The following is a 26,699-nucleotide window of genomic DNA, read 5'->3' as shown; positions in this document are numbered from 1 at the left end:
GCAAAAAGTGATGATTCTGCCTACATGAAAAGGGAGTGTCCATCTCAAGTTGTTAGGTTGCTAGGCTGGTATTGGTTAGGCCTTCGATCTACTCACTGGCAACCCCTTTTAATCCCTTCTGAGTGTTTGAAGGTATTCTGGATTTCCAATGGGGAATGGTAAGTATTTAGGCCAAATATACATGGGTTGCTATTACTCATTTTAGAATTTATTATGCTTTGTTTCTATTGCTGGGTAGAAGGAAAACTTTTTTATATATATATATATGTATACATACATAATTTTTTAAAAATGTATCTATGTCTCTATATATAATCATTTTAGTCACCACTGGTGACAGAATTCCAAAAGAAATAAAGGACTGTTGCTGAGTGCCATCAGCCCTGCAAGGCAGGTAAGGTGAGCAAATACAGACCTCAGAGCACAATCTGCCATCAGCAGGGCAGGAGCCGGTGTTTGCAATCCAGTGTAAGGAGTGGTATGACATCTATACCCCAGGTGCACTTAGAAACACTTCAGAGGGAGGCAACAGAGGAGAAATTTATTCCTGATATAGGGACTTTTTCCCCCTCCTTTCAGTTGGATTGTCCCACTGGAATTGTCACCGGTTCTGCATGTATGGGTCTTACTTCTATGACAATAGAAGTGAAGCACCAAATGACACACTGGCACACTGGAGCTGTGTGTAAGCCAGACATGACAACTCATTCTGAACTGTCACTTTTGAATTATTTCACTAACCGTAGTTTCTGCAGTCATGATTGATTAACATAATTTAAGAGCTTTCTGCTGAAACATGAGTTTGTGTGCTTTGCTGATGCATTAGCACAACAGTAAACAATAAAAACATTTCAAGGAGAAGACCTTGCCAGAAGGGTCATTGAATTCATGTGAATGTGTTTATGTGCACATATACATACACATCTACATAAATACTACTAGGAGCAAGCAACATCCAAAGAGAAGCAGCAAAAGTCTGCAGCGTGTTCATACATTCTTGGTAGAATTAATCCGAAGTCATGTTTATGTGTTCAACCTAATGAAATTTTTGTGGTTTTATTGTATTTATATGTTGGAATTGTGAGATGAGAACATAATCTAAAACATTAGATTATGTTATGAGTAAGTTGGCCAAAACTAATAACAATAATATCCTTATCATACCCTGCAAATGCTAAAAGCCCGAGATATGAATCAGATCAAGCCCTGATTAGAAACAGTATTTGAATTCAAGTGTGTAGTCTTTTTACTACCTGAAAATGGAATCTTTCTTCCTCGTTCTTAAAGACTATAAGCTTTTCATTTCCCTTAGCAGATATAACAGATGTTTTCAAAACACATTGATTCCTTCCAAATTATGGCTTGCAACTGAAATGCCTAAAATTAATAATAATTAGAAATAGAATACAGATTTATTCTTCAATTAATGGAGGAAGATAGAAAGAGAAAGTGAGAGTGAAACAGCAATTCAGCTCCACTTATAGCATATTTCACTGTTAATTGGGTGCTCAGTGATTCTGAAAACTCAGGTCTCAACACTGGCCTAACTTCATTGAGCTTTATGGAAGTCTTCCATTGGCTTCACTGAAGATAGTTTAGGCCTGCACTTGATTTTCCTGAAAATCTATCAAAAACCTGAGATAGGCATAATTCAGAAATCAGAAAACCAAAAGCTGTAAAACAGCATTGGACACCTGCCGTGAAAATTTGCAGGCCCAAACAGAAAATCAATGTGCTTTCTCCCTGTTGCAGGGTATGGAGATAATGAAAAAAATGATTGCAATATACTGGGTCATAAAATAAAAGTCACCTGAAAGTGTGAGGAAGCAAGCAGTATTTAACAGGGCTCATTCAAAAGACATTTCAGAGTTTTATGCCATAAATTTCCATTTCTTTCATTGTGAAAGGTAAAAGGTTATGGATTATGGGGTTTCAGCTACAAAAATTATTCAATTATCAGTCCAGTGAATCAAAAAAGTCGGGGTTTTGTTTTGGTTTTGGGGGTTTTTTTGGACACTATTTACTGTTGGCCACTGTCAGAGACAAAATATTGGGCTAGATGGAGACTTGCTCAGACCCAGCATAGCCGTTCTTGTATTCTTCCAGAATCTGTTCTCACAGATGTTTAGATATTTTCCTTAAGGTGTTTATTTGTGGCTGTACCTGTTGGAAGAGGATTTGAAATATCATTTGAACTTGAGGAAAGAAAATCAGGATTTAGAAACGTTGTTTATAAAAATAGGTAAGTAGAGATATTTTCCTGTGTGATACTTTGTTGGTGAATCAATGACTGGGGATAAGAATGGGTAGCAGGCAAAGGTCTATAAGAGTGCAGTGATGCTGTACACGTTGGAGCTGGCTCCACGGAGACAAGAAAGCAGGATGAATGACTAAGAAAATGGTCTGGGACTACAGAGATTTATTTGAGATCTACATAGTCTCAAAAATTTTGTGATGGTTCTCACAACTACCCTGCAGATTCTTTACTCAGTCATCTGCAAGAGCTGGTCTCAGATGACTGAATAATAAATGCAAGTACTTAGGACTTTGGAGGCAAAAGGACAGTTCACAGGCGTGCTCTGGTGAGCTGAGGTGCCCTGTCTGTATTCTTCCAGGCTTACATCAGCCAGAAAGCCTGTTCTGCACACCACTTTCACAGTGGTACTTTGTGGTCAGTCAGGGAGCAATCATCTCACTACTGTGTTTACACCAACCAGCACAAGCTCCTGTGGAGGTACAGCTAGGTTGATAACGAAGTGCCTCATGCAGCTTCAGCTGGCCTTGCTTTCCTTACAGAAATAAGCTAACTCTTATATACTTAAATGGCCTCCGCAGAACAGTCTGCATCACTAACCACACTGCTTCAGGTAAAAAAAAATTACATCTTTCTGGTATAGGAAGAATCTTATGGGCTCATGGTGGTTATGCCCATGCAGAGACAACAGTCAGAGGGAACAGAAGACTAGGAGGTTATCCTATTGTTGTGTTCTTTAGGTCTTTTCATCTAAAAATAGCTTGCTCCAAGTGTTGTGGAGATAATGTTCATTAAAATGGATCTCTTATCTACACCGGCAATTCTTGCACTCCTATCCTTAACACGGTAGGCAAGCAAACAGTCCAGTGAGAAAGAGTTGTATTTACTCTAAGAGGATGAGCTACTGATTAAACAGAGCCTGCTCTTCTAGTTACAGAAAAGTGTTGCTTAAAATGTTAAGCTATTACTTAGAGATAAGGAAGAAATTTTTTACTGTGAGGGTGGTGAGGCACTGGAACAGGTTGCCCAGAGACGTTGTGGATGCCCCATCCCTGACAGTGTTCAAGGCCAGGTTGGATGGGTCTTTGGGCAACGTGGTCTAGTGGAGGGTGTCCCTGCCCATGGCAGGGGGGTTAGAACTAGATGATCTTTGAGGTCCCTTCCAACCCAAACCATTCTATGATTCTGTAACTCATTTCTTCATGAATGAAGCCTTTGTCTTTTCCCACATGAGGTGCTGAGATGGAATCCCTTATTGCCCACTGTAATCACTCACCTAAAGGGTTTCCCACTCAAAACCCAGATCAAAACCAGGTTAGTGTTTAAGTACTGAGACAGAAAGACAAAGGAACACTCTGTGTAAACTCTCCCCACAACACTACAAAATCCTTGTCAGATCAGAAACAGTTTGGTACACTTGAAGAAAGCAGAATGATCAATTTATATACTGTGTCCATGTGAATGACAGCACTTTGGTGTTTACCTGGATCCCCAGGCTGCCATGACAACTATGACATCTGATGCATCACATCTGGCATTCTTTTGCTCTTTCCATGTTTTTTTTATTTTTTTAACTAAAATTAAAAGTTGTCAGACAGCACACCTGAGGTCTCTCTGTCTCTCAGCATCAGGTATATCAAAGACAGAGTAAGGGATGAGAGTGTATGAAAGTGAGGGAGGAAATAGATTTTGTAAGTATAATAATATTTTGATAAATTGAGAAACAGTGAAATTTAATTATGCAGTATATAAAATCTGGTTATGGAAAACCCTCCTGGAAGCCATTTCCAGGCACATGAAGTTCGAGGAGTTGACTGGGAATAGGCAAGACAGATATGCCATGGCAAATTGTGCCTCACCATGATGAGACGAAATGATGAAATGAGCTGACTATGATGAAATGACTGGCTCCACGGAGAATAAGAAAAGCCGTGGATATAATTTACTTTGATTTTAGCAACATTTGCAGCATCGTCTCCTGCGGTGTTCTTCTAGCTCAATTGGAGAGATATTGGACTGGATGAGTTACTTACAAGGTCGGTAACTGAACTGGACTGGCACATTGAAAGGTCGATGGATCAAAGTGACTGGTGTCTGTTTACTAGCAGCATTCCTCAGGAGTCAACACTGCTGTGGCAACGCTGCTTTGCATCTCTGTTAACAATCTGGACAGTGCGACATAAAGCACCCTCAGTAAATTTTTGGAGGATACCAAATTGATGGGGAGTGGTTAGTATGCAGGGCTGCCGTTCAGAGCAGTGTTGGAGCTGACAGAAACCTCTGGAAGTTCAACAAAGGCAGAAGCCAAATCGTGCCTCTGAGACAGAATTGCCCATGCAGTAGCACTGGCAGGGCACTGCCTGTGCAGAATGCAGTTCACAGAGAAGAACCCAGGGTCCTGATAAGCAGAAAGTTGAACGTAGGTCAGCAGTGGGCCCTCTCAGCAAAGGTGGACAATCACTACTGGGTTGTGTTAGCAAGAGCATAGCCAAGACATTGCAAAAAGTGATTATTCTCCTCAAATTGTCACTTGTGAGGTTACATCTGGAGTACTGTATTCAGTTATGGGATCCCCAGTAAAGACACTGACAAACTGAGCAAGTCCAGTGGAAGACACTGAAGGGGCTGAAGCATGTGGTATCCAAGGAGGGGCTGAGGCAGCTGGATTTGTTCAGACCAAAGAGAAAGCTAAAAGGGGATTTAATTACTGTCTGCAACTACATAAGGAGAGGTCATAGAGGAGACAGAACAAGACTCTTCTTGGAGATGCACAGTGAAAAGCTGAAAGGTACCAGTCACAAGCTGTACCAAGGAAAATGCTGATTAGATATAAGAAAAAAATGTTCGACCACAAGAGCTGTCAAACAGAGACCTGCTGCAAGAAAAGCTGGAACCTCCATCCTTGGAGATACACAAAACATGACCAGGGACATGGCCTGAGCAGCCTGATCTAATTTCAGAGTTAGTCATGCTTTGAGCAGGGTGTTGGACTAGGTGACCTCCAAAAGTTCATTCTAACCTAAATCATTCTGTGATTCTATAAATTATTATATGTCATTTTAAAAAAGCTTCTATCTGTTCATGTGGAGTTTGAGAGCTGTTAACTTTGCGTAGTCCAACTGGAAGGAAGAAGGATCCAGGTATAGTCCTTTCTACTGTGTTGCATTCTGGCACAGTCTTGGGATGGGATCATTACAATTTTCTATATGGAAAGACAGTGTTTGACCCTGTTGAATCTTCAAAATATTGTCTCGTGCAACTGGCTGTTTCCTCAGGGTTGTTTAACATGAAGAGCCTGTATCCCAATAACCATAGTAGTTTTGAGTTCACTTATGTTATTGCCTTTAACATAAAAAAATCTTTTATTGTTTGTCTTCTTTGTTGTTAGAGAGGCTACCATTTCCCCAGTTGTATTACAGCTAATGACAACATCTAGATGTAACGAGGCTTAAATGGGAGCTAGGTGGCTGCAGAGTTTTCTCAGAGCTCTCATTCAAAATAGTCTTCACTTATTTCTTTGGGAATGCTTCATAGTTCCTGGGCTTCATGAAGGTGATTTAAAGAAGGTGTGAATGGGAGATAGTGATAGGCTTGATGAAGTAATACAGTTAATCTGACCTAGGACAGAGTTAAACGCCTCTTTTTTGAAAGGTCTGAAATCTTCATTATAACACAAGCAACATTGTAACTTAATCAACTGGTTCAAGTTAAAATAATCTAAACAGATAGATAAAATATTTACCCATGCGTTTTCAGATATCTCCAAGCACCATCAATACTTCCACCATTACATCCATGTTGATTCCTGGTATCACAAGAGATCAAATTCTGAACAGAAAGGTTGTCTGTGATCTGACCCTTGGAATGAATAGTTATTCTATCTGCTGCAACACCTGTTTTGAAATAAATTTTCTGTTATCAAAACCAAATAATTACTCACAACTTCATGCTAGTTATTGTGAAAGAGGGACTAAAATACAACATCAGTATTTTCTGTCTGTGCAGATATCTTCACAAAACAATACAGGTATAATCTGTACAGACTTTCAAGAGAGAGGATTGTGAAACTGCAAAGCACCATGAGCAACTTTGCTGTAATATTTTAAATCCATAGATTTACTGGTTATCATAAAATCCCACATATCTAAACACCAGATGAGGCATTTATAGAATTTAGTCTGGTAGTCTTTACCATGTTTGTAAATGCATATTCATCTCTGGTTGACTTCAGCAGAAGATGCAAATACTCTCCCACTTATCTGCAGCTGAATCTCCATATGTCTTGTCTTTTTTTTATTTTTTCCCTACCTTTCCTTCCTTTATTTGAGAAAAAAAGAAAAGCAAAAAAGAACAGATCCATGAAAAAGAAAATTCAAACCTGAAAGTATGTATTGGTTTTACTGGAAAGAATATTTGGAATTGCTGATATTAATATGTAAATGTGGGATTCATTGGACCTCCTTCCCTTGTCACACAAAATTCTTCTTCTGAGATAGACTCATTAGATGTCTGAACTCAATCAGATAGTCATAATTCTAAGTTCTTACATATTTATGCACTGATTTAAAGCCAGACTATGTTAACTAAGTTGTAGGTAAAATTAAGCACCTTCTCCTTTCTTTAACGGGTGACAATGAAACAATTATTAAGTCTCAATCCCAGTCATTACCTGTGCCTAATTTTTTTTTTTTTTTTATCTTTAAAGCACTTTATCTTTGAGCCTGAAAATAAAATAATAATAAAAAAACATCAAAATCTAAAGTCCCATCAAAATCACCACTGACTTCAGTGAACTTTGGGCAAGACTTCAGAAGAGTGAATCTGTTGATGGCAGTTGACAATGATTGTGTTTTGTGGTTTTGTGAGGTGTCACATGATAAAGAATTTATTTTCATAGGTGTAAAAGCTTTTCACTGAAGAGTTTTGGAATATTTATAGGAATTACTCATGATAAGAAGAAATGATACAGCAGTGCTTGCCTATTCACTCAGCAACAATTAATCTTACAATGAGGATTGAAAATGTTAATGCACCCAGACAACACGGGAAGGCATCTCATGGTATTTAGCATTGAAAATAATTATGTGAATTAAAATCAGAAGATTCGCTTATGAAAGGGAAAATTTAGACTGAATATCCAGAAAGTCTTTCCCTCAGTGAGCTCTGTTCATTTCTGCAGTAATCTGTAGTGAGACCTATCAGAAGATGTCTTGGTCTTCTCTTTTAAAACTACACTGGACAAGACATGTTGGTAACTGTCCTGGTTTCAGTTGAGAGGATTGATTTTCTTCATGGTAGCTAGTGTGGGGATATGTTTTGAATTTGTGCTGGAGACAGCATTGATAATATAGAGATGTTTTTGTTCTATGGATTTATTGTTGAGCAGTGTTTACACGAGGCCAAGGCCTTTTCTGCTTCTTGCACTGTCCTGCCAGCGGGATGGCTGGGGGTGGACAAGAAGTTGGGAGGAGACACGGACAGGACAGGTGACCCAAACTGACCAAAGGGGTATTCCATACTATATGACGTCATGCTCAGTTTATAAGGAGCTTGGGGGAAGAGAGGAGGGGGGGGCAGCGGCGTTCGGAGCAATGGCGTTTGTCTTCCCAAGTAACCATTACGCGTGACGGAGCCCTGCTTTCCTGGAGATGGCTGAACACCTGCCTGCCCATGGGAAGTGGTGAATGAATTCCTTGCTTTGCTTTGCTTGCGTGCGGCTTTTGCTTTACCTATTAAACTGTCTTTATCTCAACCCACGAGTTTTCTCACTTTAACTCTTCCAATTCTCTCCCCCATCCCGATGGGGAGGGGTGAACGAGCGGCTGCGTGGTGCCCAGCTGCCAGCTGGGGTAAAACCACGACAGTAACAGAGTGTGTTTGGTCTGTTTTTGGCAGAGAGCTGGGATTAACTGACCTAAATGCTTCTTTCCTTCTCTTACTGCTGTGATTTAAAGAAGCAGTTGCAGAAACCTGCACCCATGAGGACCCACTGGCCAGATCAAGTCGTAAAGATTGATGGCATAATTTTTTTCTCTATCTTTATATATCCCAATGTGTACTAAGACTTATCGCAGCATAAGAAAAATGAGCATAACTGATCACTGTAGCTTCTTTGGAGAAAGTGACAAAACCACTTGCATCCATTTTTCATAAAACCAGAGGTTGTAGCACATGAGGTTGAATTGCATTACTGTATTTCTTTGCTTACAGAATTTAAAAATAGTTTCTTCCACAAATATCTGAGCAGTTTCAATAAAATTATTGAAAAGATTTTACTTAATTTACCTGAATAGGAAGGATTGGACAATGGCAAATGCACAAATGTATAAATATATATTAAAAAAATAAAGCCTACCCGGTTTAAGCTTTCAAGTCAAGCATGTAGTTGTGCAAGTAAGGGATGCAGATGAAGGCTACTCTCTCAGTTATGATTAAGTGTTTTAGGCAATTCATTCTCTACTTTCTGTCACCTATGTTACACAAACTTATGAAAAACAAAAAAGCTCTTCAGTTTAGATTGACTTTTTAAGTCTTTGGGACAACTTAGAGGGAAAGCTGTAGCAATTTTAAATGTTCCTATTTGCTGATAAAAAGTGAACAGCAAGCGGAAATTACTTCATTACTACTCACCACAAATTTTCATCACACATCTAATATATAATGATATTTTTAAAAGGAGAAAAAAAAATTAGTATTACTTGCAGTTGAAAAAGCCCAGGATGCTCCGCAGTTTCGTTGATCCAGAGGATCATGAATCCAGTCAGGCCACGCATAAGTGGCTGCAAAAAATGCAGGAAATTTTTCTTCTGGAAGTGAGTGTCCCTAAAACAAAATGTAGGAGATTTATGTATGCTTCATTTCCTAATCTTGCCTTAAGTTTTACCCTAATTTTGTTTTAAAAAATCTTAATTTTTAAATTGAGGAAACCTAAAGCATTAGCAGCTGTTGCTTCTCAAACATCCCTGTGGTGGTTACCCTATGACTGGATGCTGCAGACCCTTTGAGAGTCAGGGGCTTCTGGCACTCCATCAGCTGAGCTGGAAAGCTGAGCTCCACAGCTGCCAACCCGAATAACCTGTCCAGTTTCTCTGTGATTTTTATCTCAAGCAACATTTCCCTGTGAAACATGTTAATTATTATCCAGCTGGCATTTTTTGAAAGAAAAGGCTTCTGCTACAAATAGCAGTGAAGGTAAGTACCTGTTACCCTGTTCTCCTTGACACGTGGCTGTGGGTAGGAAATTTTCATTACCACAGGGGAGGCATCAGTACAGTGTATCATCGATTTGTCTTTTACACAGAATATTTTCAATCTCCAGCACTTATTCTCATTCCAGAGTGAAAAATCAGTGATTTTCCTTCTGCTTTGCAATCTGATGTTAAGCTGATGAGAATTCATGGCCTGCTCAGTAAGGCCATTTGGACAGACATTTTTAGCATCTTCATCTCTCAGCCTTAATTTATGTCCTCCAAGCTTTGCACAAATATCCGCATATGCAAGAGCCATCTGGTACAACTGCTAATAATCTATTCTGTGTTCAACATATCAAAAACATTGACCCTTTTTTTTTTTACTCTTGAACTTTATGGAATGATTGCTTATGCTGTGCAGGGAAATAGGAATGGCCATAGAGAATTGCAATATTAGTCCATCCAGTTTATCAGTTTGTCTCAAAGAATTGTTGATAACATCTGCTCCAGAGGAAAATACAATACACAAAATATGATAATCTGCTCCTAAGCAAAACATTCCCTGATGTTTCTTTCTTACAAGCAGACTCATACCCTGAAGCACAATGGCTTCTATTCTGTTCAAAATCCTTTATTTTATTTGAATTTACTCAGTCTTCTAATTCTGGGTGTCCTTGCTGCACCATTTTTCTAAATTGCTCACGTGACCTATAGACTACATGCCTTCCTTTTCCTAAGATGATTTAAACATTTGAGCCCAGTTCTTTCAAACTATTTCTGGACTCTTTGGGGGAACCAAACTTTACCACTTTGGCTGTATCCAGATCGCTTTGTTGCATACCCTGGGAAACAGCAGCACCTCCATCCAGCTTGTGCACCTGGATTTCCTTCCCACAGAAAACCCAAGGTTGAGAAGAAGTGGGTAAGGAAAAAAGAAGCTTGTACCTCAGGCCTATATCTGATATTAGATTGGTATTCAGTCCCAACAGACAGATTGATAGTCTGTGCATGCGCCCAGATCCAGTTACTATCAAGTGCTTCTAGGTTCATTAGTTTAGATGCAGGTCATTCATTAGCGATTTTTAAAGTATACTGCAAGCTCTTAAGTCACTTAAGTGCTTTTGAAAATTTTACCTCCATCCATAACAACCCCTTAATCTTTTATATCTTGCTAAAATATTAATCTCAATATTTTGATTAATTGCTTTCAAAAGTCTCCTTTTTCAAAAGCTTGTTAGATACATGGGACTTGCAACCTCAAATAACACACAGAAAGCAACAGCCAAGTTAAAGAATATCTTGCTAAATTATCATTATGTTCAATACTAATGAGCAAGCACAAAGAAAAGATTTAGTTTGAAGATGAATCACACTGACAAAACCCCAGACAAATACCATTTATTTTACATGCCAAAACTGCTCACTATCTACCAGTAAATAAGCAAAATTTGGCAAATCTTGTTTAGCACACTTAGGTGGGCATTGGCCGCTTACAATGCTGCAAAGGAGGAGAGGTGGGACCAGATGATCCATGAGGTTCCTTCCAGCCTGGTATTCTATGATTCCCTATGATTCTATGAAATGAGGCTGTTGAGAGAAGAAAATTCTAAATAGATCTTTGGTCTGAGCCAATGTTATACTTTACATATTCCTAAACTACTGCCAGTGTATTTAATAGCCTCATACTGTAAATTCCAGAACAAATCCCTCATTAACTTGTCATTTAGAAAAGCAGGATTGACCTGTAGCCAGAAACATTAGCTTTTTGTCTGGGAAATTGCTACCCTGATATCAAGAAGCACTGCTGTTCTATGACAAATAGTAAGTCTAGACAATTGTTTCTCAATGTATGCTCCATGGACCACCATCAGACAGCACAATGCAATCAGAACAATGACTGGCAAACTATTTTTAAACCTTCACATGTATTCTCTGCAGTGAAGCTAGCAGTCTGGACAAAGCGTGAGGGGAAGGGGTTATAAAAGATCACTCAAACTTCAACTAAGACTTCTTCAGTAAAGTTGGATGGCTGATCAGAGAAAAAAGGCTGAAGATTACTGAATTTGCAAATGTGGAGATATTTTTTTCTGAGGGAAAGCAATTTTTTTTTTTTAGTGTAGGAAAAAGGTTCTGGACATCACTTACTTTGTAAAGACAAAATGGGCATAGATGCCCTTCAGTTTGTAAGGGGAGATGTAAAACCGCTGAGCTTTTTTACAAGGAAAAACCCTGTATCAGAGGAACCATGACATAAATTAATCATTTGAACTATAAGGCAACAGCTGCTGTACTTTTTATACCTTCACCTTGTCTTTACAAGTTCTTTCATACTTAATCCAAAGTGGTGCCATATTACTAAACTATGTATTCCATTTTCTTGTAAGATGGCACTTAGGCGAACACCTTGTTGCCGGCAGGTGCAGACCCCACCACTGCAATGTACCTCTTGCCAGAACACGTACTGACAGAACACCACCAAACGTGTGTCACAATGTGTTTTAAAGATATGGCGGTTATTTTTGTGCTATGTAGAATTTCAAGAATGATTACACTGTCTTCTACAGTGGGCAAACATTTTCAAAATGCCTTCTGAGATAATGCACGTGACACTATTGGGAGCGTCAGCTTTGTCAGGAGCCACAACAATTTTAGTGGTGTATTTCGCTGTTGGTCTACGTTCAGGTCTAGCCATACTCTGCAGCAAAGGGTCCTCAGTTCAGATTTGGTTCTTGTTCCGTATCATTGTCTTTTAGGTATTCTAATGTACCATCACGTTAAACTACTGTTTCCAGACATAAATACCACCTTATTGAGCAGGTGGTTGTTATTTCATTAATAACAGAGTTTTTAAAAGCCCTATGAGCAACTTCAGGAAGCTTGTGTTTTCCCTGAGAGGAAATGCAGCTCTGTCACACTGTATCTGAAGTCATACTATGAAGCTGCAACCATATTTGTGGTTGGATACGTCAGTCAAACAAACAACTAAAAAACCTCTCCTCCATAACCAAACATTTCAACACTGCTGAGAACTAAGACTCCAATGAAGATGTAAAGTAGTTAATACAGAAGGGCTTTACATTCTTGAATCTTTTTTGCCATGCAATTGAGTAAAGAGTTCCTTCTACACAAAAATGCTTTTTTCAAGCATCCCAAAAAAACAGTAGAAAATAATTAGAACAGTAGGCCCTTAGGTATCAGAAACTGTCATTTTTTTCCCTGAATAGTAGATCAGTAATAATTTTTATTTAAAGTAAAAAAGAGATGTATTTAATGAATGGGTAGTTATGGCTTTCTTTCTACATTAGAAAAGCTACCAGGTTTTAATCAGGTCAGCACAAGACAGAGCCAAAAGCTCCTGAACACTAATTGTAACATTTTTATCAACTAAATGTATGACTTTGGGCAAATTACTTGCAGTTTTCTCACCTGCGAAATGGGAAAGACAGTAATAATCCCAGAGAATGCATGAATACTTAATTAGTGCCAATTTATCCACAGTAAGCAACTAGTACCTTGGCCTGTGGGTGAATTAGTATTCAACGAAGTCACTTAAAGGTCAAGCCATTAAGGTTTGGAGAATGTCTCTGAAAAACATTAAAAAGTCATATTTCTGAATTTCGTCACATATCTTTTTACTGTCTTCTGAGCTGTCACCTAGTTACAGGTGAAGCTTAATGGAAACACTGTCATGACAACTCACTTGTTTTTCATCACTTAGGACTTTGTAAATGTGTTAGTATGCTTCGCAAAATACCAGTGGCAGAAAATTATTCACGGAATGTGAAGCAGGGGCAAGTGTCTCTTAAACTCTGGTAAGATACTTAAAAAGTGCCTGGAAGTTAACTCCATGGCTACTTTTTGCCAATTGGAAGAATGTGTCCATGTACCCCTGGTGAGCCCAATCCATGCTATGAAACTGATCATGCAGTGACAGTAGATACGGAGCTGGCTATGAGTGAAGAAAACTTTTTTTTTTTTAAATGTTTTTGTGAGGTGTTAAAATGTGGTGGATAGGAAGTTTCCTGGGGCAGATAAAGGACACTAAAGAGGTTATGTTCTTCTAGAAAACTATAGAAATGGACAGAATCAGAGAGACTTGGAGCTTAGCAGGAAGCTTCAGGGAAAAACATTTTTGCATTAAGACTAGCCAAGACAGAAATGACTAGGTTAGGAGCAAGAAAGTTCTACTATTTCTAAAGAGAAGCCATAGGTAGGAGATGGGCTCATATACAATTCCAAGCAATTGCCTACAAGCTCAAAGAATTCTTCAGAAGCTGAGAAAGTCATACAGAGATTATTATTTTATATTTTTAGCTTTTGCAAGTAGATAGAAAGATTTCTTAGAATCCTGTGCAAAGTCTGTAATTCCAGCAACCTGTAGGACTTCCTGAGGGTTAAACATGAAAGTGCAAAGCTGGATTTCTGGAGAAGAATGCATTGAAGCTCCTGGGGTGTCTGGCAAGGCCAAAGGTGGTTGGGTTGTGGCTCACAGATTTCATAAAAAGATAGCAGATAGAGAAAATATGCCTGAGAAATGCGTCAGTGGAACAATGACCATGAGCAGTGCAGCAGTCAAAGAAGCTACAGGAAGATTAATAACAATGATTCAATAGGCTGGACATAATGCAGGACCACCGAGTGACCAGCTACCCCAAACCGAATGGAAGAAAGGAAATACCATAAAGAATTTCTTTATCCTTCCCTTTCTCGTTTTCCTACGTGGGATCTTGTCTCACCTAATCAGATATGTAGATGTCAGTCTCTGAGCTAAGTACATGATATCCACTTTTGGTTACTGCTATATGAGCATCATACTGTATTCCTCAAGGAAAAAGCCTACAACAACATATCAGTCCCAAGTGTCTTGAGCCTGAATGCAATTCACTGGTAATTTGTGGCAGATATACCCACTAAATATTGCATTAAAATCTTTTATGTCATTTTTTTATTTTGGTTTGCTGTCTTCAACTGAAATGGATACTTCTTTGGCTGCAGAGTAGTCTAAGTCTAGCAAATCACACAAAGCATGACTCCAAAGCTTAATTTCTGCCAATTTCTCACTCTGACAATTCCCCATAGTGTAATTTTGAGCAAGCTGTCCAATCTGAGCCACTACCCAATGCCTCACCACGCTGGTGCAGGGAGCTGACTTTGTGTGGAACAAAGAACCAGTCTGCATCAAGCAAAAAGGTTAGCACTGCTAAAATTGTTGCAGTATCACATAGTCCTCTCCCTCTCCCCCACATTCCCTGCCAAGTGGTAGCGCTGCACTACTGCCCCCACAAGGCCTTCCATGATGTGGAAACCCTTCCACCATACACATATACAAGCAGCATCAACAATTGACTTTAAATAGATAATCAAATGGCATCTCTTGCCTGATGTACATAGAAGCCAAAGATTAAAAGCTGTTGTATTTAATGTCATTTACAAACAGTGGATCTGTCTACTAATTCTTGCAATTTTTCTAATTCCATTATGGTGAACTAGGTAGTTTTTTCAGTCTATGATTTTCATTATTTTGAATCTTCTAAGAAAGAAGCTAAGTAACTGATCCAAAGCGTTGGTAAATCTACTCTGGAATAACTATGCATTTCTTCTTTAATTGCATAACCTACATACATAAAGTATATTTGCTTTGGTGCAGAACTAATTTGAGCATAAATATGTGATAGGAAATTTAATTTAGCTGCCATGGAAATGGCCATGGCTAAGAGGTTTAGAAAGCTGGTAGTAGAGAATGATCTCATTTTCCCATGCTTTCCATTATTTTTATTTCCATTTAGTCAAAACCCCAGCCTCCTGATGCATCTTTACATTGGTTTATCATATCGGCTTTCAGACTTTCTTTTAAAGATTACTGTTTAGTCTAAGCCATTAGCCTTAATGATCTATGTCCAGATTTATTTTTATTTAAGGGTACAGCTATGTGTGCAATGATTAGAAAATGAAGAAGATAGTATGGAAATATCCTAAAGAAGCAAAGATTTCAAACACCAGTGATCTATGATGCAGCACTAAGTTAATTTTAGTGCACATCTTCCCAATAACATTTGCTTTTGCTCCTCCTTGTTTGATTTCCACCAGCAGGACCACACGGTCTATGGCTTGGAGAACTATTCTGGCAGATTCATATGCAACATGGAAGTGTTTAGTGTTAAATCCTTGAATCATAATATTTTAGTTGTCCACGTTTATTTTTCCATGTGGTAAAGTTATGAAAAATATTAACAATCATACATGACACTTACTGGATCTTCTGCCATATTCAGCAAGGAATGAGATGGAGGCAATGTGCCCAGGCGCTTTTTGAAACCTTCTTCCACTGTCATTCCCCAGAACTGGCTGTAGTTGTCAGCTTTCCATCTTCCTCACAGACAGAAAAAAATAAACAAAACCCAAGTTAGAGATACCGTTCACATTAATACCTTGCTCTTTTATAAGAAGAGCACCACTAACAATAACATCCAGAAATAAATCTTTCAAATTACATTTCAAAACCTTGCATTCAATATACATGAGAAAATATTTAGTATGGGTTCTTCCTCTGCAAATGAGCATAGGATGGAGCAACACAGCAGTATATGAAAAGTGATTTGAGGTCAGCATTGTGTCAGCCTGCAGGAGACGAACACGCAATGCTTCAGAGAAGTACTGGAAAACAAGATGCTCAGTCATAACAATTACTATGGTCTTGAAGTTATGCTCACATTATGCTTCAGACCAGCTGCCCACAGAGAATTAACAGCTTCGTGTAGGGGGTTATGTTGCCTTCGAGCTCTGGTGCACTAGCAGTGAGACACTATTGATCCCAGTAGAAAGCCCAGGTGACACCTTCTGCCTGAGTTCTACAGCAATAACCAGGATGAGAGAAAGGGCTCTCCATGGCTTTTTAAATATTCCCTCCCTACTCTCAGGTAGACTAGATTCAGATTGTAGCATTAGCCCTGCAAACTGTATGCGCAACAGAAAAAAAAAATACCTTGCAGCCATACATATTTGGAACACACTGAAATTGTATTTATTACTGGAAAAGAGCTGAGCCACACAGGAGAGCATTCTCTTTACCCATTTCTTTCTTGCTTGTGTATGAGGAACCAGGAGGTGGGATTCGTGCTGCCCAAATGAGAAGCTCTTGGTCTGCCTGTAGTCAGTGAAGAGTGCAAGCACTTGCAGAAGTTGACTCATATCTCAGGTGGGCTTAACCACCCTGTGGCAAACTTACCACTTACCACTGACAAAAGAGAGGTGAAGGGTTCCAGGTGCCTAACTTAATTGTCTATCCTACCTCAGTTGTTTGAATGTCTCCCTCAAGGTACAAAATGTTTCACACTGAGTCACAGTTTCAAATCTGGGCAAGCTTCATTGGTGAATTTAACACCTCAGCTCCCAGGGAGGCAACCCCTGTATCTCTACCTGTAAATGGCCAGCAGCCTCCCAAGGCACCGCTCTGGTACTGGGGTGTCCCTAATCCCCCGGCACTACCTGCGGGGAACAAGAACTGGTAGCAAGAAAAACACCAAGCCCCACAAAGTTCTGATATCTTGGTCCCCATGTGGCCCATCCTCTCTTCTTCCAACACTACTTAGAGTCCTGTTATCTGGAACATGCGCTTGAGGGAGGAGAAAAAATTACTTTAAATATCTATCCCAATAAATACAGTGAAGAATAAGGGAAGATGATCTAAATAGCATATTGTGAGAAAAAAAATGTACTAAATTTGAGAGAATGTTTTAGATAGATGATTACAATGTCAACTCTTACCAGCAAAAGACTTTCAGTATCTTTCAATTTAAAAGTCTATAATCTGCCAGACATTTAGGAAAGTTTCACAGATGTACATTTACTCTCAAATTGCTGTGAGGTAGTTGAGGAAGGAAGGGAGAGGGAGAACTGCATAACTTGTAATTTGCACATACCTACAATGAGCAATACAGTGGTTTACAACAAAACCTTAAAATAAAAGTCTTCTCACCCATAATCTCCAGAATTGATCTGCTGAATTAAGTCTTGGCGAACAAGGCATACTTCTTTTGAACACTTCCAGAGACGTCGGAAGCATTTGCTGAAAGGGTAAGAATGTCGCTGAGCAGAAGAAAATGAATTGTCAAAGGAAACATATGCACTTTAACAGCAGAAGGAAGATGGAGAAAAAAAGCGTAAATGATATAAATGTCAGATAGTACTTATGAAAACAATGCAACTTCTTGCTACTTAACTACCTAATGAATCCTAAATGGAGCAAGGTGGGAAGGTTTACGACTTGTGGTAAAGGTTGAATTTAAAAATTTTGCTTCCATCTTCATAAGACCAAACCAGGGGAAAAAAAAATATGCAATGTCCTGCATCTAAAGTAAATTAGACGTTTTGTGAAAATTTCACTCTGGAAACCCAGAAAGGAATCACGTGGCCATAGTCACCTTGGTCCAAGGATCATAAGTGAAAGTCAGGGCAATGGGAGCCCCAGCCCTGTTTTGGTGCTGCTAGAGCTGCCTGGACTGGCCTGGGGCTGGAGGTGCAGGGCTGGTTTTTGGAGAGGCAAAGCAGGGAGGTGGCTCAGGCAGCCGACTGCCAGGGCTGGCAGCAGAGCTCCCCTGCCTGCTCCAACTCCTCCTGTGCCAAGGCAGAGAAAGGGATGCTCAAACAGTTTATCCCTTTCCTACAAAAATATGCATATATATATATTCTTCTCTTATAAAATAATGTAAGGTCTCATCACTCATGCAAAAGAAACAGAGGAAGACATTATAAAATAATCCTGTGAACTTTAATGACCAGGTCAATGGTAGGGAAGGAAGATCTGGGGAGCTACAAGCCAGTCAGTCTCACCCCTATGCCTGGGAAGATCATAGAGCAGATTCTCCTGGAAACTATGATCAGGCACATGGGACATAAAGGAGGTGATTGGTGACAGCCAACATGGCTTCACTAAGAGCAAATTGTGCCTGATAAATTTGGTGGCCTTCTATAACAGGGTTACAGCGTTGGTGAATAAGGGAAGTGCACCTGATGTCATCTACCTGAATTTGTACAAAGCATTTAACACTGTCCCGCACAACATCCTTGTCTCTAAATTGGAGAGACATGGATTTGGTGAATCGACCACTTGGTGGATAAGGAATTGGCTGGATGGTTGCGCTCAAAGAGTTGCGGTCAACAGCTTGATATCCAAGTGGAGAACGGTGACGAGTGGTGTTCCTCAAGGGTTGGTACTGGGACCGGCACTGTTTTTAACATCTTTGTCAGCAACAGGGACAGTGTGATCAAGTGCATCCTCAGCAAGTTTGCTGATGACACCAAGCTGTGTGGTATGGTTGACATGCTGGAGGGAAGGGATGCCATCCAGAGGGACCTCAACAGGCTGGAGAGGTGGGCCCATGCGAACCACATGAAGTTCAACAAGGCCAAGGGCAAGGTCCTGCATGTGAGTTGGAGCAATCCCCAGCACAACTGCAGGCTGGGTGGAGAATGGATTGAGAGCAACCCTGAGGAGAAGGACTTGGGGGTGTTGGTGGGTGAGAAGCTCAACATGAGCTGGCAATATAGGCTTGCAGCCCAGAAAGACAACCATGCCCTGGGCTGCATCAAAAGAAGTGTGACCAGCAGGTCAAGGGAGATGATTTTGCTCCTCTGCTCCACTCCTGTGAGACCCCACCTGGAGTACTGCATCCAGCTCTGGGGGCCCCAGTACAGGAGAGACATGGAGCTGTTGGAGCGAGTCCAGAGGAGGGCCACGAAGCTGATCAGAGGGCTGGAGCACCTCTCCTATGAGGACAGGCTGAGAGAGTTGGCATTGTTCAGCCTGGGGAAAAGAAGGCTCCAGGGAGACCGAATAGCAGCCTTCCAGTACCTGAAGGGGGACTACAAGAAATCTGGAGAGGGACTGTTTACAAGGGCAGGTAGTGATAGGAAAAGGGGTAATGGCTTTAAGATGAAGGAGGGTCGATTTAGATTAGCTATTAGGAAGAAATTCTTTACTGTGAGGGTGGTGAGACACTGGCACAAGTTGCCCAGAGAGGTTGTGGATGCCCCATCCCTGGAAGTGTTCAAGGCCAGGTTGGATGGGGCTTTGGGCAACGTGTAGTGGAGGGTGTCCCTGTCCATGGCAGGGGGGTTAGAACTAGATGATCTTTGGGGTCCCTTCCAACCCAAACCATTCTATGATTCTATGATAATGCCCAGGTCTAGGCTGAAACCATCTCCATTCAGGTCAGAGTTGGCAGATTGACTGAGCAGGAACAGAATTAGGCCAGTGAGGAGGAGTGGATTTTAATACTCTCATTTTCATGTGTCGATTAGAAAACCTGTTGACCTCATGTCATTCTTCTAAGCTGGCTGTAGTCTTGTTCTATAATACCTTAATACAGCAGTACTCTTCCAGCCATTTTTATTTGTTTATATGTTTAATATGGATTTAAGGAAGCTCACTACCTTAATTCCTGTTTCATGTCATATGTTAAGTAAAATTAAATTTGCTGTTGTCTGAAACATTACCAGGAATTGCAGTTGTCTTTAATTATTGTTCCTTCTCCGTAATACCGGCCATCTTTATAACAACCTGCCAACATAACACATAGATATGTGAAAAAAATAATCATTTTGAAGTGAATTAACTCTAAACTCTTGCTACTATTCAATTAATTGGTTCTATGTGGTATACATACATTTAGTTGAAAGTCAGCAACAACTATTTCCAGTTTGTCCAAGTAATGAAGGCAGTTTGGTATGTTTTAATTTTTTACCAGGTACATTATCATTCACAGCAAACAAAGTCAGCAACAGATTCAAAACACACCCTAAAAATTATTGTCTTACATGTAAATAAAAATAATTTTCAAATAAAGTTATTTTCCAGTAGTAAATGTAAAAAGAATATGTTTCTAATAAGAATAGTTTGGTAATAGGCTATTAAAATAGAAAATTTTTTTCTAGTTATAGAATATAGAAAATTAATACTTATTCCAAAACTATTGTAATGCCTTCTTTTTCCTTGCTAAATAGTTTAATTCCTCTTTGAAAAACAGACAGATCAATTAGGTTTCAATGCAAATGCATGTTTCATATACTCTTCAAAACCCAGTATAAAAACTTAACTGAGTGATGATTTTTTCCGAACAAATATGTGCCTCCTAAATTTTTTCTTTGATACCACTTCACTGAGAAAAGACTTTGTGTGTGTTTTAAGATCTTCCACATGAACTGACTCTTCAGTGCACTTGATTGTCACAACTTCAGTAAAAGGAAGATCTAGAACACCTACGCAGGGCTTTGGATCAAGCCAATAACAAACATTGTACATTTATTACATGGGTCTTTGTTTTCCAGCCTTTTCTCATGCTTCCTCCGCCAGTGAGCCTACAGGTAGAGATCATGTTTCTTCCCTCACTGAAAGGGTTTCGAGCCAGGAACCCCCAAGTTTACCTTCCTCCTCCATTTTCAAGAAGATTAAACCGTATTTCATATTAATATAGTATTGACTTGCATTTGTGTTATATCATCTTTTTTTCCCTAAAACACAAGTGTGAGGAAGGCCATCCCTTCTCTCACGGCCAGGGATGGAGTTTGTCTACCCAGACATATCCATTATTATGCCTCAGTGGCCTAGGCCTCCTTTAGTAGCAGAAGAAAAATATGCACTTCTAAGCTATAACTAATTTCCTACTGAAGTACAGAAACAGACTAGAGCTGATGAATTAATTGTAAGTGCCTGTTTTCCCCTGTTGGTCATACAGCAGGCTATGTTAACTAGTGCAGGCATAGGTGAGATATATTCAACACAAGCAGTCTGAGGCCCAAAACATCTGCTCTAATTCGGCTTCTGCTAGGATGGGAGGCATTTTTCCAGTACTGTTTAATACCTTTATCAATGACATGGACCTCGACAGGCTGGAGAGGTGGGCCCGTGCGAACCGCATGAAGTTCAACAAGGCCAAGTGCAAGGTCCTGCACGTGGGTTGGAGCAATCCCCAGCACAACTACAGGCTGGGTGGAGAATGGATTGAGAGCAACCCTGAGGAGAAGGACTTGGGGGTGTTGGTGGGTGAGAAGCTCAACATGAGCTGGCAGTGTGCATTTGCAGTCCAGAAAGCCAGCCATGTCCTGGGCTGCATCAAGAGAAGTGTGACCAGCAGGTCGAGGGAGATGATTTTGCTCCTCTGCTCCACTCCTGTGAGACCCCACCTGGAGTACTACGTCAAGTTTTGGGGTCACCACTACAAGAAAGACATGGAGCTATTGGAGTGAGTCCAGAGGAGGGTCACAAAGATGTTCAGACGGCTGGAGCACCTCTCCTATGAAGACAGGCTGAGAGAGTTGGGGTCGTTCAGCCTGGAGAAGAAAAGGCCTCAATGAGACCTTATTGCGGCCTTTCAGTACTTAAAGGTGGATTATAAGAAATTTTTTACAATGAGGGTGGTGAAACACGGGAATAGGTTGCCCGGAGAGGTGGTAGATGCCTCATCCCTGGAACATTCAAGGTTAGGTTGGATGGGGCTCTGAGCAACCTGATGTAGTTTAAGATGTCCCTGCTCATTGCAGGGGTGGTTGGACTAGATGACCTTTAAAGGTCCCTTCCAACCCAAAATATTCTGTGAGTCTATGATTTTTCAGAGAATACCCAAGGCAAATTACTTAAGTGTCATGGTTTGTCACAGTCTGCCACAAAGTCAGCATCAGACAGTAGCTGGAAGGAGGCATCGAGCAAGATATTTCAAATAGATCGAGGGAAGGAAGTACTGATGCAGTGTCTGAGTGGCACGATGGAGCCTCACTGGAACTCTGCTGGCAGGTATCACCACTCATGCCCAAGAAAAAATGCAAGCCTGGACACGTATAGAAGCTTTCTAATAATGTATGCTTAGGGAATCCAAAATTGAAAACACAGTTTCTTTAGTCTAGCCAAATTAAAACTTAGAAGGCCAGGAGTGCTGCCTGTAAATGTGTCCAAGGCATTAGCAGCAGAGAGCAGATATCTCGAAGCTAAAAGATCCTGTTTGCATACGAACACAGTGAGATTGTCTGGCAGAATATTAATATATTCAGTGGGAAATTAATTTATTTGAAGATTTATTTATTTGAAGATGCAGCCTGATGACTTTATGAATGGGATTATATGATGTGAAAATCATGATTAGAAGGAAGAGGATTTGATAAACCAGGATTTTCCTCCCAGTCCAGCATTCCTATATTCTTATAGCCTGTACTTAATTTGCTGCCAGTATTGATGTAATTACTTTTGTCAGTGAACTGTCTGCAGGTTTACTCACTTGTAGGCCAGATCCTGACTGTGTAGTGTAAAAGCAATTAGCAAAATCTCTGGATGTCACTTTTATACCCCCACCAGGATGAGATCCAGTGTGTTTACTCTGACAGGGTTTTTTGTATGGTCAAAATAATTGAAACAAAAAGATAAAATAAATAACTATAATCAATAAATAAAACTCTAACAGTTCGTCTAATAACAAAAATTAAAACAATAAAAATTTTAAAATCCAGAACTTCTATTTGGTATCTAATGTGCACAGCCTATTAATAGCATCATAGAATCTTTAAGGTTGGAAAAGTCCAACCGTCGACCCAACACCACCATGTCTACAAATCATGTCCCGAAGTGCCACGTCTACACATTTTTTGAACACCTCCAGGGATGGTGACTCCACCACCCCTCTGGGCAGCCTGTTCCAATGCCTGACCACTCTTTCCGTGAAGAAGTTTTTCCTAATATCTAATTCTGTTCTGAAACTACACAGGAAAACCATCAAAACATGCTGAATGGAATGCTGAGTTCATAAAGACAAAGTTAAAGCAGTTCCACATATTTGAATCAAGGCTGGCCCTCAGTGTGGTGCACACTCATGGAGAAGTCACAGCGTAGCTTACTACTGCCGTGCACCGAGTCAGTGAATAGATGGGGACCCAGAAATAAAGCGCTGAGCAGTTTCATTGCTGTCCATTCCACCCCATGTAAAGCATTTCAGTTTATTGGTTTATTTAAAGAAATATGACTCAGAAATCACTGAGAGTAAAACCACAGGCAACCTAAAGATCAAAATCTTCCAGGTGAAAAGTACTTTGGCGTATGCGGTCTTCTAGTGCTTAAATAGTTCTTAGCCAAAGGCTGAAGTGTAGTCTTGGTTACTAAAAGTCAGCTAATATACTTATGTCATTTCTATAAATGCTTCATAATTTACTTAATCTTCGAGCATTCAGTCCTTTTTGTTTCTACATTTTTTCCTTCCAATTTAATTCTCTCTTCCCTGTTTCTCAGACATTTCTGTTCTAGAAAATTCTTTTTGACGTGTCCCCCCCCCCCGCTATATTTTGGCTCATTTATTATTCTTCTTTTACCCTTTAAATAAATCCAATAAATACATTTTAAAAGCTGCAGACTTTTTATCAGGGAAGCACTTCAAGGATCAGAAAAACAGGAGGTTATTTTGAGATGAGAAATAATAAAAAAAGGTATAAGCTCACCTATAGGACAAACAAAGGTGCTTGAATAGAGTAAATATAACTGCTACCTCTGGCAGGCACGTACAGTCCAGGAGTTACAAAAGAGTGAATGCAAACACAAAAATTGGATTAAGGGAGGCAGTAAAAATATTACCCCTCACCTATTCCCTTATCTAAACCTTCTGTTACACTTTTATCTTTTAGAGGTAGACCTACGGCAGGGCCCACATGGCAAACTGCTGCAGGTTTTGTAGTGATTCATTTTCATCAAACGGTTTGCCAAACTAGACTCGCAGGGTGTCAGCTCTGGAGCAAGAAACGCTGCTAAATGTTTATGTAGAGCTTACGACAACAAACCCCTGATCTGTTGGAAATACTATGCACCGCTGCAACAAATAAATGCGAAACAAATGTCTTTATTTACATAAATCAGGGAACATTCTTTTAGATGATTGGAAACACTTTGGAAGATCAAATTTGTTTTACAGCATTTCTGTCACTCCAACTTATCAGATTTTGGCTGCACGCCTGGTTTAAGAGCACAGCCTCCTTAAGAGCTTGAGGTCTGAGTGCTGGAATGCAAGCAGCAGGGTTATTGCAAAGAAACAGTTAATTTTAAATGTTGTGGTGGTATTTTTTTGTTGATTTTAGGCTTTTGACAGTTTGGTTCAGTCTCCACATTTTCAGACAGATTTGGTCTACCAATAGTAAGAAGCTACATAGTCTTAAAAGCCAGAATTGTAAACTTTTCTTACCAGCAGAGATTTGGCCCATGCAGGAACCAAGGAAGGACCAGCTGTTTGTAGATTTTTTTTTTACAATCTCTAGTTCTAAAAAAAATAGACTGAGTATAGAGTAGTCCCAGAGGAACTTCTACTACAAACTGACTAGTAAGAAACTAAAATATGCCAGAAATCCTTGTTCTAACCACATCCCTTCACCTACTGCTGCACCTGAGCTGTTGTGAGAAATGGTGTCCCACAGGAAAGCTACGCTGCATCAAAACTCTTGCAGAATACCCCAGAATAGTATCATTCAGGATAACCCTCAGTTTTCTTGATGATTTATTTGTACTAATGGATTCAAAAATTTAGAACTTGCTGTTCATCTCATGTTAATCTGTGAAACTCTATTGAAATTGATGAGATTACACTAATTTTGACCCAATGAGATTATCTCTGAGAAGTTTCAGGAAAAACAGAGGTTCTGTCCAACAGAAATATGATCTAGCCAATTCTAAAAATATGTACCTAGAGACAAAAAAATAACAGCAAGCATAATTCTTACTCCAGTTTCATACTCAGTGTCTTTGTCCACTATGTCTTTAATCACAATTTTAGGATGTATACACTCCAAAGATTAATCAGAAATTTTACTTCCATGTATATTTTTATCGTGATGCACTAATGCCAACTGAGCATTTTCTCTATACCTACCCGATGCTGGAGGTGGCCAAGGCTCGTCTGACCTGGTGGGTTCAACAGGGTTGTCACAGACTTCCCAGTAGTCAGCACAACAGTCTACAGGACCAGGAGAACCCGAGGCACAGAACTGGTCACAGTAACATATAGCTGCTCTGGAGACGATGTTAAAGCTGCAGTCATCGTTTCTTCCTGTGCAGCAGCCTCGCACCCTGCAGGACCTTCCCTGATACAGACTCCTTTTTAGCCTGTTCCACTTTGCAGAACTGCCGTCTTCAACAGAGTAAAGTCCTTGGGGGAAATTTCTTCTAGAGTCAAGTTGCTTTGCCATCCAAACTTCACTTGCAATGCAATATAAAAGCAAAATCTGACTTTTGAGCCACATTCTTCTGCCTCTAGCAGCCTTTTTTTAAGGCCCTCTCTGCTTCACTTTATCGGTAAATGTCCATGTACTGTAGATGTAATAGCTTCAGTTAGTATTCAGAAAGAAATCTGAACAGAAAGCTGCAGGTTACAGTTTTGTAGGAAGACTCTGTATATGTTAATTATTACTCAGACATGTTGTAAACTGATTTATTTGCCCAAGATACAGAGATACTAGAAACAGAGCCATGACTGTATTCATCATTATGAAATATTGGGTGCATTTTGTTGCAAGTGAGAAAGTTTATAGTAAAGGTTTCAGAATATACAGAATATACATGTTCCAATATTTTAGTTCTATACTTTTAACTAAATAAAAACAATGTGAGGAATGAGCACATGGTGTCAAAGGAAGCTCTCTTTCTTTCGGGCTTCATTTACCTGTAAATAATATGTTCTCCATATGACTGGAAACTATATAACACTCAGATTGCATTTCATTTTCCTTCCTGATACGCTGGGCTATACCACTGCAGTAAACTTATCCTTCATCCCCCATTTCAATCTTGTTTCCAGTGATCTAGCTTAGATTTATATGCTTAATTTTGTGTTGTTTTACTGTGGGCGAATTTAAAAAAAAAAAAAAGTCATGTGATACTCCGTATAAACTATTGCCCAAAGATATTCTTTTAAGTTTGGCATTTCTTTAATGAAATGAACTTGGCAATCTCTGTAAATGGTGTAATAAATACCCACTGATAAGTGCTCATTGCTATTTAAAAAGAAAATGGCTGTATTAATAAAACTATAAAGAAAAACAGAACAGGTATCAAAAGATAAGTCTAACAGCCTTTCCTACCTGATCTATGGTCTGAAGGTTTTTGAACAGTAGACCTAAAGAAATATGCATGGTACTGTTCCCGAAACTTAAAAGATTCATAAGAAAGCAGCAAAGAACTTTGATGTTCCTAGCAGAGGTAGCACGTAAGGCTAAATTGCAAAAAATATCATAGTTTGAAA

The 26,699-nt window shown here is 39.7% G+C and overlaps 1 protein-coding gene across 8 annotated transcripts in view; it reads right to left on the bottom strand.

Annotated features, from left to right (window-relative positions):
- TINAG (tubulointerstitial nephritis antigen) overlaps positions 1 to 25,823 on the bottom strand; it is a 51,208-nt gene extending 25,385 nt beyond the window's left edge. For 3 of the 8 annotated variants that reach the window (XR_012834412.1, XR_012834411.1, XR_012834413.1), the window contains exons 1-6: positions 25,332 to 25,822; positions 19,939 to 20,002; positions 17,420 to 17,509; positions 15,696 to 15,810; positions 8,953 to 9,076; positions 5,997 to 6,147 (exon numbers count right to left, since the gene is read on the bottom strand). Coding sequence is in view for 2 of the 8 variants with exons in the window: in XM_075747356.1 (XP_075603471.1) it covers positions 5,997 to 6,147; positions 8,953 to 9,076; positions 15,696 to 15,810; positions 17,420 to 17,509; positions 19,939 to 20,002; positions 25,332 to 25,701 (914 nt within the window). In the remaining 6 variants the exon portion in view is untranslated. Of the gene's footprint in view, positions 1 to 5,996; positions 6,148 to 8,952; positions 9,077 to 15,695; positions 15,811 to 17,419; positions 17,510 to 19,938; positions 20,003 to 25,331 lie in introns of all 8 variants that reach the window. The other 5 variants (XR_012834414.1, XR_012834415.1, XM_010300109.2 and 2 more) reach the window with 2 other exon arrangements.
- Between the last annotated feature and the right edge of the window lie 876 nt (positions 25,824 to 26,699).

The sequence above is a fragment of the Balearica regulorum genome, chromosome 3 (genome assembly GCF_011004875.1).
Source record: "Balearica regulorum gibbericeps isolate bBalReg1 chromosome 3, bBalReg1.pri, whole genome shotgun sequence".
Lineage (NCBI taxonomy): Eukaryota > Metazoa > Chordata > Aves > Gruiformes > Gruidae > Balearica > Balearica regulorum.
Note: the sequence above shows the minus strand (reverse complement) of the source record. Positions and strands in the feature narration are given on the sequence as shown.